General features: G+C 51.0%; 1 protein-coding gene across 2 annotated transcripts in view; it reads left to right on the forward strand.

Moving 5' to 3' along the window:
• LOC135515915 (calcium/calmodulin-dependent protein kinase type 1D-like) overlaps positions 1–13,341 on the forward strand; it is a 65,874-nt gene that overhangs the window by 37,020 nt on the left and 15,513 nt on the right. Inside the window, exons 2-3 of one of the 2 annotated variants that reach the window (XM_064939777.1) lie at positions 2,610–2,741; positions 6,426–6,500. In XM_064939777.1, the coding sequence (XP_064795849.1) occupies positions 2,610–2,741; positions 6,426–6,500 (207 nt within the window). Of the gene's footprint in view, positions 1–2,609; positions 2,742–6,299; positions 6,312–6,425; positions 6,501–13,341 lie in introns of those variants that run through there. The other variant, XM_064939778.1, reaches the window with a different exon arrangement.

The following is a 13,341-nucleotide window of genomic DNA, read 5'->3' on the forward strand; positions in this document are numbered from 1 at the left end:
CTGAGCGAGAGAGAGAGAGAGAGGCTGAGCGAGAGAGAGAGAGAGAGGCTGAGCGAGAGAGGCTGAGCGAGGCTGAGCGAGAGAGAGCTGAGCGAGAGAGAGAGAGAGAGCTGAGAGAGAGAGAGAGAGAGGCTGAGAGAGAGAGAGAGAGAGAGAGAGCTGAGCGAGAGAGAGAGAGAGAGGCTGAGCGAGAGAGAGAGAGAGGCTGAGCGAGAGAGAGAGAGAGGCTGAGAGAGAGAGAGAGAGAGGGCTGAGCGAGAGAGAGAGAGAGGCTGAGCGAGAGAGAGAGAGAGGCTGAGCGAGAGAGAGAGAGAGGCTGAGCGAGAGAGAGAGAGGCTGAGCGAGAGAGAGAGAGAGGCTGAGAGAGAGAGAGAGAGAGGCTGAGAGAGAGAGAGAGAGGCTGAGAGAGAGAGAGAGAGGCTGAGAGAGAGAGAGAGAGGCTGAGAGGGAGAGAGGCTGAGCGAGAGCTGAGCGAGAGAGAGAGAGAGGCTGAGCGAGAGAGAGCGAGAGAGAGAGGCTGAGCGAGAGAGAGAGAGAGAGGAGGCTGAGCGAGAGAGAGAGAGAGAGGCTGAGCGAGAGAGAGAGAGAGGCTGAGCGAGAGAGAGAGAGAGAGGCTGGGCGAGCGAGAGAGAGAGAGAGGCTGAGCGAGAGAGAGAGAGAGAGGCTGAGCGAGAGAGAGAGAGAGAGGCTGAGCGAGAGAGAGAGAGGCTGAGAGAGAGAGAGAGCTGGAGCTGAGAGAGAGAGGAGGCTGAGCGAGAGAGAGAGAGCGAGAGAGAGAGAGGCTGAGCGAGAGAGAGAGAGAGAGGCTGAGCGAGAGAGAGAGAGAGGCTGAGCGAGAGAGAGAGAGAGCTGAGCGAGAGAGAGAGAGAGGCTGAGCGAGAGAGAGAGAGAGAGGAGGCTGAGCGAGAGAGAGAGAGAGGCTGGAGCGAGAGAGAGAGAGGCTGAGCGAGAGAGAGAGAGGCTGAGCGAGAGAGAGAGCGAGAGAGAGAGAGAGGCTGGCGAGAGAGAGCGAGAGAGAGAGAGGCTGGCGAGAGAGAGAGGCGAGAGAGGCTGAGCGAGAGAGAGAGAGAGGCTGAGCGAGAGAGAGAGAGGCTGAGGGAGAGAGAGAGAGGCACAGGGAGAGAGGCACAGGGAGAGAGAGAGAGGCACAGGGAGAGAGGCTGAGCGAGAGAGAGAGAGGCTGAGTGAGAGAGAGAGAGGCTGAGCCAGAGAGAGAGGCTGAGAGAGAGAGGCTGAGCGAGAGAGAGAGAGACTGAGCGAGAGAGAGGCTTCAGCACTACACACACACTAATAAGATGTGTTGAATATTACTAAGATTATATTAATGGGGCAGCAGGGAGCCAAGTGGTTAGAGCGTTGGACTTGTAACTGGAAGGTTGCAAGATCGAATCCCAGAGTTGACAAGGTAAAAACCTGTTGTTCTGCCCCTGAACAAGGCAGTTAACCCACTGTTCCCCGGTAGGCCGTCATTGTAAATAAGAATTTGTTCTTTACTGACTTGCCTAGTTAAATAAAATAATGTATTACTCAGGTTTTACTGAAATTGTACACTTTCCAAAATGATGTCATGCTTGATATGCCTTCACTCCCACCAGCAGAGTGTAATAAAAGGACAGAAAGGAGGGAGGAGGGAGGAGATGACGAGAACGATGAAAGGAAGTATGAATGAATTCATAACCGGCACCATGTCCCAAAGGCAGGGGAGACGAGGCGGGGAACGGAAGAATAGAATAATAGTGGAGAGGAAGAGGGTAGAGAGGACGTGTTCCCTGTCTCCCCTCGTTCCTTCATTGCTGATTGGCACAGCAGCATGCACCATTAATCAGCTTATGAATGAAAGCAAACTACATATGAAATTTGATTTCCTAATGCGCTAACAAGGAGAACGCAGCAGGAAAACGAGGTGAGGGAGAGAAAGCGAGGAACGGGGAAGAAGGGAACCGATATGGAGGAGAGAACATAGTGAGAATAAACATGAACTGTGGAGAAGGGAGAGAGGGAGGAGGAGAGAGGGAGACAGAGGGAACTGGGACAAAGGATAAGGAGGAGATCAAGCATATTATAGAGCAAATTGAACATGAAACAATAAGTAAAGGACAACAAGCGGGAGTGATAGCTAAAGAGAGAGTGGGGAGACGGTGAGGGAGAGAGCGATAGAGTGATAGCTGAGGGGCTGTGAAGTGTGATGGTGATATAGTGAGTGAGTGGTTTGGAGGGTTTCAGATGAGCTGGACAGAGAACAGTGAGATTCATGGAGCCGAGTATGCATTAATGAACTCTGCTTCATAAATCCCTCTCCCTCTCTCTAGCTCCCCTCTGCCAGCTCTTTCTCGCTGTCTCGCTCTCGCTGTCTCGCTCTCGCTGTCTCGCTCTCGCTGTCTCGCTCTCTCTCTCGCTGTCTCTCTCTCTCTCTCGCTGTCTCTCTCTCTCTCGCTGTCTCTCTCTCTCTCGCTGTCTGTCTCTCTCGCTCTCTCTCTCTCATGGAAACCTTGTTAACTTGTTTTGCTGTTTCATGTCTGTGTTTAGTATCTGCACTTGTGTTGAATTGTCTTACACGATTGCTAATTGATTAATCAAATGTTTTCTCTTTCTCCATTTCTCTCTCCTAGCGGGGCATTCTCTGAGGTGGTGTTGGCCCAGGAGAGGTCTACGGGGAAGATGTTTGCTGTGAAGTGTATCCCCAAGAAGGCCCTGAAGGGGAAAGAGAGCAGCATCGAGAACGAGATCACCGTGCTCCGCAAGTAAGTCTCCCACCTACCTTCTCCTCCCTAATACCTGTTACCCTGGCGACCGAACGGAAAACACAGCCGCCCGTCACCATCACGCTCGCTTCCCTCCCACTACTCCCCATTCACTGTTATCTTTAGGTCACGATCCACAGTCTCACACTGACAGAAGAGGAGATCAGAGTAGGTAGCAACTATAGAAAATGTCCTGTCTCCTATTTCTTTTCTTAGTGACCTTGTCTCCTAAGCGCTGATACTGTACTGAATGTTCATTCTAATCTTTTCTCCCAGTGAGAAACACTCATGTATTTTACACTTATTATTCATACATATTGTCAGGTAGCTGAGTAGAGGTCTGTATGAACACACACACACACATAAAACCCAAGACATTCATCTCCACGTCACTAGATAATACAGTAATCCCTCTCCACAGCTTGGACTTGGCTGTGCTTGTGTATGGTCAGATATCACCTTGGATCTGGCCCAGTGCTCAGCAGTTCCACAAGGTCTCACTCTCTCGCACACTCACTCAGTCACTCAAAAGTCCAGAAGTAAGCGGCTACAGTATGTGTTGGTGTTATTATTGCAGTATACCATGCGTGTTCCCTAGGGACAGGAGAGACACCACTGACCCTGGCAATATTTATGGGGGATAGGTGTTGTCACTGATCCAGTCAGTTTCTGACACCTTCCATGTTTGACCTTCGGCTTTCTGCCACTCCCAGCATCTCCTGGCAACCAGCTGATTGACAGGCTAATATGGCCTGAGGTCACAAGACACACCTCCTCAAGGTCAGTGCTTCATACCTTAATAGTGTCATTCACATGTACTTTATATATACAAAGTATGTGGATGGCCTTCAAATTACTGTATTCGGCTATTTCAGCCACACCCGTTGCTGACAGGTGTATAAAATCGAGCACACAGCCATGCAATCTCCATAGACAAGCATTGGCAGTAGAATGGCCTTACTGAAGAGCTCAGTGACGTTCAACGTGGCACCGTCATAGGATGCCACCTTTCCAACAAGTCAGTTTGTCAAATTTCTGCCCTGCTTGAGCTGCCGCGGTCAACTGTGAGTGCCGTTATTGTGAAGTGGAAGCGTCTAGGAGCAACAACGTCTCAGCCGCGAAGTGGTAGACCACACAAGCTCACAGAACGGGACCGACGGTGGCTGAAGCTTGTAGTGCGTAAAAATCATCTGTCCTCGGTTGCAACACTCACTACAGAGTTCCAAACTCCCTCTGGAAGCAACGTCAACACAATAACTGTTTGTTGGGAGCTTCATAAAATGGGTTTCCTTGGCCGAGCAGATGCACACAAGCCTCACATCACCATTTGCAATGCCAACCGTCGGCTGGAGTGGTGTAAAGCTCGCCACCATTGGACACTGGAAAGACGTTCTCTGGAGTGATGAATCACGCTTCGCCATCTGGCAGTCTGATGGACAAATCTGGGAATTGGTGGATTGCCAGGAGAATGCCACCTGCCCCAATGCATAGTGACAACTGTAAAGTTTGGTGGTGGAGGAATAATGGTCTGGGGCTCATGTTTAGTTCCAGTGAAGGGAAATCTTAACGCTACAGCATACGATGACATTCTAGATGATTCTGAGCTTCCAACTTTGTGGCAACAATTTGGGAGAGGCCCTTTCCTGTTTCAGCATGACAATTTCCCCGTGCACAAAGAGGTCCATACAGAAATGGTTTGTCGAGATCGATGTGGAAGAACTTGACTGGCTTGCACAGCGCCCTGACCTCAACCCCATCGAACACATTTGGGATGATTTGGAACACGACTATTAGCCAGGCCTAATCGCCCAACATCAGTGCCCGACCTCACTAATGCTCTTGTGGCTGAATGGAAGCAATATTACAACATCTCGTGGAAAGGCTTCCCAGAAGAGTGGAGGATGTTCTAGCAGAAAAGGGAGGACCAACTAGATATTAATGCCCATGATTTTGGAATGAAATGTTTGACTAGCAGGCGTCCACATACTTTTGAATATGTAGTATATATGTATACACTTCAAGTTGTCAAGTGTGAACACATTATCAGAAACACACGCGTGTCAAAAATCGAGAACTGGCACACACACACATTCACAAAGAAATGATCAGGTTCTCTTTCTCCCTCTCTTGCTCTGTGAAGTTAGGGTATAGTGTCGTGCCACAGTCTCTGCCCACTCTGTCGCCTACTAGTTTATTTGGATCCTGCAGCTCGACAGGGATTCTCTCTCTCACACACACACACGGCCTTCTCTAAGAGACAGAGAATCAGTTGCCAAATAATAAGGCATTAACTGTAAGGATTTGTCATGTAATGACTGCAGATCAGGAATCCTCTGTCTCTACTCTGAGGTTCCCATCTGCTTTACCCTTCCATGATCCCAGGGAGAGTTTAAACACACACCATTCTCCCTGGTGTTCTCATCTCAGCCATCTCTCCTCAGACTGTTTATGACTCATATCTCTACGCTCCACCGCTCGCTACGAGCTCAGAGATCACACACTCCTAATGCATGTACTGAACTCCCCACCTGCTCACGCTTCCTGTGTGTGTACAGTATTATACCCCCCTTGTGATAACATCATTGGCAAATGGGTCACGAGGCATCGAAGACACCCACACAGACCACCACCACTGCAGCACACCCACACAGACCGGCAGCACAAGCACACAGACCACCACCACTGCAGCACACCCACACAGACCGGCAGCACGCAGACCACCACCACTGCAGCACACCCACACAGACCGGCAGCACGCAGACCACCACCACTGCAGCACGCAGACCACCACCACTGCAGCACACAGACCACCACCACTGCAGCACACAGACCACCACCACTGCAGCACACAGACCACCACCACAGCAGCACACAGACCACCACCACAGCAGCACACAGACCACCACCACAGCAGCACACGTACACAGACCACCACCACTGCAGCACACAGAATACCACCACAGCAGCACAAGCACACAGACCACCACCACAGCAGCACACGCACAAGCGCCACAGCAGCATACGCACACAGACCAGCAGCACAAGCACACAGACCACCACCACAGAAGCACACAGACCACCACCACAGCAGCACACAGACCACCACCACAGCAGCACACAGACCACCACCACAGCAGCACACAGACCACCACCACAGCAGCACACAGACCACCACCACTGCAGCACACAGAATACCACCACAGCAGCACAAGCACACAGACCACCACCACTGCAGCACACAGAATACCACCACAGCAGCACAAGCACACAGACCACCACCACAGCAGCACACGCACAAGCGCCACAGCAGCATACGCACACAGACCAGCAGCACAAGCACACAGACCACCACCACAGAAGCACAAGCACACAGACCACCACCACAGCAGCACAAGCATGTCCCATGTGTGCACTATACACTTTCACCATGGAGCAGTTACTATGGCGAGGCCTGAGTATGGTGTTGACTGTATCAATAGAGACTGAAAGGAGGGAAAGGGTGAGGATAAGGCTTGGGCTTATGTTTTATGTTCAGGTTTAGTAAGTGTTTGAGATGACTCTAGAGCTGAGGTAAAGATGGTGTAGATGGGGGTTGAGACAGTCTGGGATCGTATCATCTGTTAGAAGGGTTATAGTTATACATGACTAATAGACTAACGTTGTCTGTGTTTTCTGTCTCTCCAGAATCAAGCATGAGAACATAGTGGCTTTGGAGGACATCTATGAGAGTTCCAACCACCTCTACCTGATCATGCAGCTGTAAGTTCTCGCTCTCTGTCCCTCTCGCTCGCTGTGTCCCTCTCGCTCGCTGTGTCCCTCTCGCTCGCTGTGTCCCTCTCGCTCGCTGTGTCCCTCTCGCTCGCTGTGTCCCTCTCGCTCGCTGTGTCCCTCTCGCTCGCTGTGTCCCTCTCGCGCTCTGCGTCCCTCTCGTCCTCTCGCGCTCTGCGTCCCTCTCGCCCTCTCGCGCTCTGCGTCGCTCTCGCGCTCTGCGTCCCTCTCGCGCTCTGCGTCCCTCTCGCGCTCTGCGTCCCTCTCGCGCTCTGCGTCCCTCTCGCGCTCTGCGTCCCTCTCGCCCTCTGCGTCCCTCTCGCCCTCTGCGTCCCTCTCGCCCTCTGCGTCCCTCTCGCCCTCTGCGTCCCTCTCGCCCTCTGCGTCCCTCTCGCCCTCTGCGTCCCTCTCGCTCTCTGCGTCCCTCTCGCGCTCTGGGGGACACTGTGTCCCTCTCGCCCTCTCGCGCTCTGTGTCCCTCTCGCGCTCTGTGTCCCTCTCGCGCTCTGTGTCCCTCTCGCCCTCTGTGTCCCTCTCGCCCTCTGTGTCCCTCTCGCCCTCTGTGTCCCTCTCGCGCTCTGTGTCCCTCTCGCGCTCTGTGTCCCTCTCGCGCTCTGTGTCCCTCTCGCGCTCTGTGTCCCTCGCGCTCTGTGTCCCTCTCGCCCTCTGTGTCCCTCTCGCCCTCTGTGTCCCTCTCGCCCTCTGTGTCCCTCTCGCGCTCCCTCTCGCGCTCCCTCTCGCGCTCCCTCTCGCGCTCCCTCTCGCGCTCTGTGTCCCTCTCGCGCTCTGTGTCCCTCTCGCGCTCTGTGTCCCTCTCGCGCTCTGTGTCCCTCTCGCGCTCTGTGTCCCTCTCGCGCTCTGTGTCCCTCTCGCGCTCTGTGCGTCCCTCTCGCGGCGCTCTGTGCGTCCCTCTCGCGGCGCTCTGTGCGTCCCTCTCGCGGCGCTCTGTGCGTCCCTCTCGCGGCGCTCTGTGCGTCCCTCTCGCGGCGCTCTGTGCGTCCCTCTCGCGGCGCTCTGTGCGTCCCTCTCGCGGCGCTCTGTGCGTCCCTCTCGCGGCGCTCTGTGCGTCCCTCTCGCGGAGCTCTGTGCGTCCCTCTCGCGGAGCTCTGTGTCCCTCTCACTCTCTCGCCCTCTCTCTCTCGCTCTCTCTCTCGCTCTGTGTGTCCCTCTCTCTCTCGCTCTGTGTGTCCCTCTCTCTACCTCTCCTTCTGTCTCGGTCTCACTCAGCACCCAGGAATGGGGCGGGGGGACTGTTTTAGCTTTACACACATACACACACTTTATAAGCCCTTATTACTCTTCCATTAAGACTGTCTACAGGAGAAGGAATGGGAACTGGCTTGTAGCGCTCAGCTAACGTTTAGGTAACAGTACTCTAACGTTACAGCAAGGCTAACGTGCCACTGCACTCCTGGCCACATTAATCAGCTGGAGTTATATCAGTCTGTCGAGGAGGACGTGTGAGTTATGGATTAAAGTGTGTTGTCAGTTATGTAAGTGTGTGTGTGTGTGTGTGCAGGAAAGTAGAGCAGTTCTTAACTTTGATCATTTCATTTAGGTTATTGCTGAGTCACGGCACACAATGTTATTAATTTCAGTACTAACAGGCTGTGGAATTGAGAACAGGAGAACACCGGCCACTGTCTTTCACTTCACTCTTCTTCCAGGCTTCTGCCTCTCACCCTTCGCTTGTCTCTCTCTTCTCCTTTCTTCCTTCTCACCCCTGTTCTCCCCCCCCTCACACCTCATCTTTCCTCCCTCACCTCTCACCTTTTCACCTTACCTCTCCCCTCACCCCTCATCTTTCCTCCCTCACCTCACCTTTTCCCCTTACCTCTCCCCTCGCACCTCATCTTTCCTCCCTCACCTCTCACCTTTTCACCTTACCTCTCCCCTCACACCTCATCTTTCCTCCCTCACCTCACCTTTTCCCCTTACCTCTCCCCTCGCACCTCATCTTTCCTCCCTCACCTCTCCCCTCGCACCTCATCTTTCCTCCCTCACCTTTTCCCCTTACCTCTCCCCTCGCACCTCATCTTTCCTCCCTCACCTCTCACCTTTTCACCTTACCTCTCCCCTCACACCTCATCTTTCCTCCCTCACCTCACACCTCATCTTTCCTCCCTCACCTCACACCTCATCTTTCCTCCCTCACCTTTCACCTTTTCCCCTTACCTCTCCCCTCGCACCTCATCTTTCCTCCCTCACCTCTCCCCTCACACCTCATCTTTTCTCCCTCACCTCTCACCTTTTCCCCTTACCTCTCCCCTCACACCTCATCTTTCCTCCCTCACCTCTCACCTTTTCCCCTTAACTCTCCCCTCACACCTCATCTTTCCTCCCTCACCTCTCACCTTTTCCCCTTACCTCTCCCCTCACACCTCATCTTTCCTCCCTCACCTCTCCCCTCACCTGCAGCAGGTGTGAAATGATTCTCCTCTGCAGCAAGGCACCTTCTCATTTCAGGCTCTGATAAAGGTCACCTCACTCCACTTATGACACTTAACTTGGTAGAAGCAGGAATAACACCTCAGCAGGTAGGAATCTCAGTACTCATCATAGATTTGAGTCGGTACACATCTGAATCCATGTATCAAGCATCACCTCCGAGTATTTATTTGATTTATTTAACTAGGCAAGTCAGTTAAGAACAAATTCTTATTTACAATCACGGCCTTCACCGGCCAAACCCGGATGACGCTGGGCCAATTGTGCGCCGCCCTATGGGACTCCCAATCACGACCGGATGTGATACAGCCTGGATAGGAATCATCCTCAGAGGTTGACTGGTGTGGTCTGATATACAGTACCTGTGCTCTGAGTTGGATTTAACTTTGCGCTGAGTTTAACACATCAGGTCTGATATACCTGCACTCGGGAGTTTGACAGATCGGGTTTGATTTAACAGCGTCTGTGCTCAGAGTTTGACATGCTATGTCTGATCTAGCTGAGATTAGTTAGTTGGGTCTGGTGTGGTGCTTCCATCTCTGGTTGGATGAAGAGCTGCTGTCTACAGCGATCTACAACCATGTCATCACCACATGGCTGATACATCCAATCCTGTTCAAATAAGTGAGGGTGAGATGGATGGAGAGGGAACGGTATGCCAGGCAGATGAAAGTGTGATATGAGAGAGAGAGAGAGAGAGACAGTTGTAGGGAGAGAGAGAGAGAGACAGTTGTAGGGAGAGAGAGAGAGAGACAGTTGTAGGGAGAGAGAGAGAGAGACAGTTGTAGGGAGAGAGAGAGAGAGAGAGACAGTTGTAGGGAGAGAGAGAGAGAGACAGTTGTAGGGAGAGAGAGAGAGAGACAGTTGTAGAGAGAGAGAGAGAGAGAGAGACAGTTGTGGAGAGAGAGAGAGAGAGTTGTAGAGAGAGACAGTTGTAGAGACAGTTGGAGAGAGAGAGAGAGAGACAGTTGTAGAGAGAGGGAGTTGTAGAGAGAGACAGTTGTAGAGAGAGAGAGAGAGTTGTACAGTTGTAGAGAGAGAGAGAGAGACAGTTGTAGAGAGAGAGTTAGACAGTTGTAGAGAGAGTAGATTTTGAGACAGTTGTACACTTTTAGAGATATTTGAGAGAGAGAGACAGTTGTAGAGAGAGAATGAGATACAGTTGTTTGAGCAATATTGACACAATGTTGTAGAGAGAAAGAGAGACAGTTTGAATTTGAGAGACAGTTGTAGAGAGAGAGAGAGAGAGAGAGACAGTTGTAGAGAGAGAGAGAGAGACAGTTGTAGAGAGAGAGAGACAGTTGTAGAGAGAGATAGTTGTAGAAGACTACAGCAGGGTCAGAACACCTTCACACCAGACAGTTGTAGGAGACTAGAGAGGGTCAGTAACACCTTGTCAGACCACTACAGTTACTGTAGGAACCACTACAGCAGGGTCAGTAACACCTTCACACACTTGTACTGAGGACCACTACAGCAGGGTGGAGCAACACCTTCAGAGACAGAGACTGTAGAGAACAGTTGTAGAGAGGGTCAGAACACCTGTAGATAGAGACCTTTGTAGAACCACTACAGCAGTTGTCAGCAACACCTTCACAGACTACCTTGTAGAGACCAGTAGAGCAGGGTCAGAACAGTTGTCACACCACTACAGTTGTAGAGACTACAGAGAGACAGTTGTTCAGAGAGACCTTAGAGGAACCAGTTGTAGAGCAGGGTCAGAGACACAGTTGTAGACCTTACTGAGGAACCAGTTGTAGAGGGTCAACAACACCTTCACAGAGACCTTTGTAGGAACCACTAGAGCAGTTGTCAGAACAGAGAGACCACTACAGTTGTAGGAGAGAGACTACAGACAGTTGTCAGAGAACACCTAGAGACAGTTGTAGAACCACTAGAGAGGGTCAGAACAGTTGTACAGAGACCTTACAGTAGAGACAGTTGTAGAGAGAGAGAGAACAGACAGTTGTAGAGAGGAAGAGACAGACAGTTGTAGAGAGACCTTCACACCAGACAGTTGTAGAGAGACCAGAGAGACAGTTGTCAGACAGAGACAGTTGTACACCACTAGGGAGAGAGAGAGACAGTTGTAGCAGGGGAGAACACCTTCAGAGACAGTTGTAGAACCAGAGGGTCAGAGACAGTTGTAGACCACTACCCTAGAGAGGAACCAGTTGTAGAGCAGGGTCAGAGACAGTTGTCACACCACTACCTTACTGATAGAACCACTACAGCAGGGTCAGCAACACCTTCACACCACTACCTTACTGTAGGAACCACTACAGCAGGGTCAGTAACACCTTCACACCACTACCTTACTGTAGGAACCACTAAAGCAGGGTCAGCAACACCTTCACACCACTACCTTACTGTAGGTACCACTACAGCAGGGTCAGCAACACCTTCACACCACTACCTTACTGTAGGAACCACTACAGCAGGGTCAGCAACACCTTCACACCACTACCTTACTGTAGGAACCACTACAGCAGGGTCAACAACACCTTCACACCACTACCCTACTGTAGGAACCACTACAGCAGGGTCAGCAACACCTTCACACCACTACCTTACTGTAGGAACCACTACAGCAGGGTCAACAACACCTTCACACCACTACCTTACTGTAGGAACCACTACAGCAGGGTCAACAACACCTTCACACCACTACCTTACTGTAGGAACCACTACAGCAGGGTCAACAACACCTTCACACCACTACCCTACTGTAGGAACCACTACAGCAGGGTCAACAACACCTTCACACCACTACCTTACTGTAGGAACCACTACAGCAGGGTCAGCAACACCTTCACACCACTACCTTACTGTAGGAACCACTACAGCAGGGTCAACAACACCTTCACACCACTACCTTACTGTAGGAACCACTACAGCAGGGTCAACAACACCTTCACACCACTACCTTACTGTAGGAACCACTACAGCAGGGTCAACAACACCTTCACACCACTACCCTACTGTAGGAACCACTACAGCAGGGTCAACAACACCTTCACACCACTACCCTACTGTAGAAAACATGACAGCAAGGGTCAGCAACAGGCGACCCGCGGCATTTTAGTTTTTGGGGAAAAAACTATTGTAAAATCACCAGGAATTTAGGTTTCATTTAAGAAATGTATTCCCACGAATAAAAAAGAGATGTGATCGTGTCTCAATGTAATCAAGGAATGAAACTATTGTTATTTTTGGGGCTTAGTTGTGATCAATTTGCAGTGTATCAATTATTATAATTATGTTCCAGCCCCCCGACCATCCTCATCGACAGAAATCATCCCACTGCTGAATCTAGTTGACTACCACTACACTGCACTGCAGTGTCTGACACTGCTGAGCCAGACAACTACACAGGAGCACACAGGGCCACTGTACAGCTCAGATTACACTCAGATAAAGGGACAACCTGATACTGTTCTGACAGAGAGAGAGGGGGGGGGGGTAGAAAGGGATGAGGAAGGGACAGCGATAGCAAGAAAGCGAGAGACTGAATGGAAAGATGATTGAGTGTGTGTGTGCCTGCAGTATGGTGTTTGTGTATTGAAGGGGAAGTAGATTTGGCTTCTGTCTGATTGCCATGGTCTCCCTACGCAAATGGTTACGCAACCCTGCAGGATAGTGGCCCATCTCCTCCGTCACTACCACACCGTTATGTCCAGCCAACGTGTGTGTGTGTGGCTTAGCCTTTTGCTTGTCATCCCCTGCCACGCTCGTCTTGGCTGGAAAAAAGTCACTGTTGGCAGAGGAGAGAGAGCGAGAGAAGAGAAAGAGAGATGGAGTGTGGGGATATAGAAGGAGAGAGGACAGAAAGGGCAAGAGAGAGCAGAGCAGATAAGAAATTAATTGCTAATCTCCCTTTTTTCAGAAACTTCATTACAATGTAACTTTCTTCCTGCTCTTATTTGGTCTGTCACTGTGACGATGCGCCCAGATTCACACTGTGTGTGTGTGTGTGTGTGTGTGTGTGTGTGTGTGTGTGTGTGTGTGTGTGTGTGTGTGTGTATTCAATATTCATTCAATGCAAATCTCTGCGGTTTTAGAGAAAAACATAAACTCAGCAAAAACATCCTCACTGTCAACTATTTATTTTCAGGAAACTTAACGTGTAAATATTTGTATGAACATAAGATTCAACAACTGAGACATAAACTGAACAAGTTCCACAGACATGTGACTAACAGAAATGGAATAATGAGTCCATGTGGCTACCAGCTGCATTAAGTACTGCAGTGCATCTCCTCCTCATGGACTGTTCTTGCTGTGGGATGTTACCCCACTCTTGCGCCAAGGCACCTGCAAGTTGCAGGACATTTCTAGGGAGAATGGCTCTAGCCCTCACCCTCCGATCCAACAGGTCCAGACG

This window comes from Oncorhynchus masou, chromosome 27 (assembly GCF_036934945.1).
Source record: "Oncorhynchus masou masou isolate Uvic2021 chromosome 27, UVic_Omas_1.1, whole genome shotgun sequence".
NCBI classification, from domain to species: domain Eukaryota; kingdom Metazoa; phylum Chordata; class Actinopteri; order Salmoniformes; family Salmonidae; genus Oncorhynchus; species Oncorhynchus masou.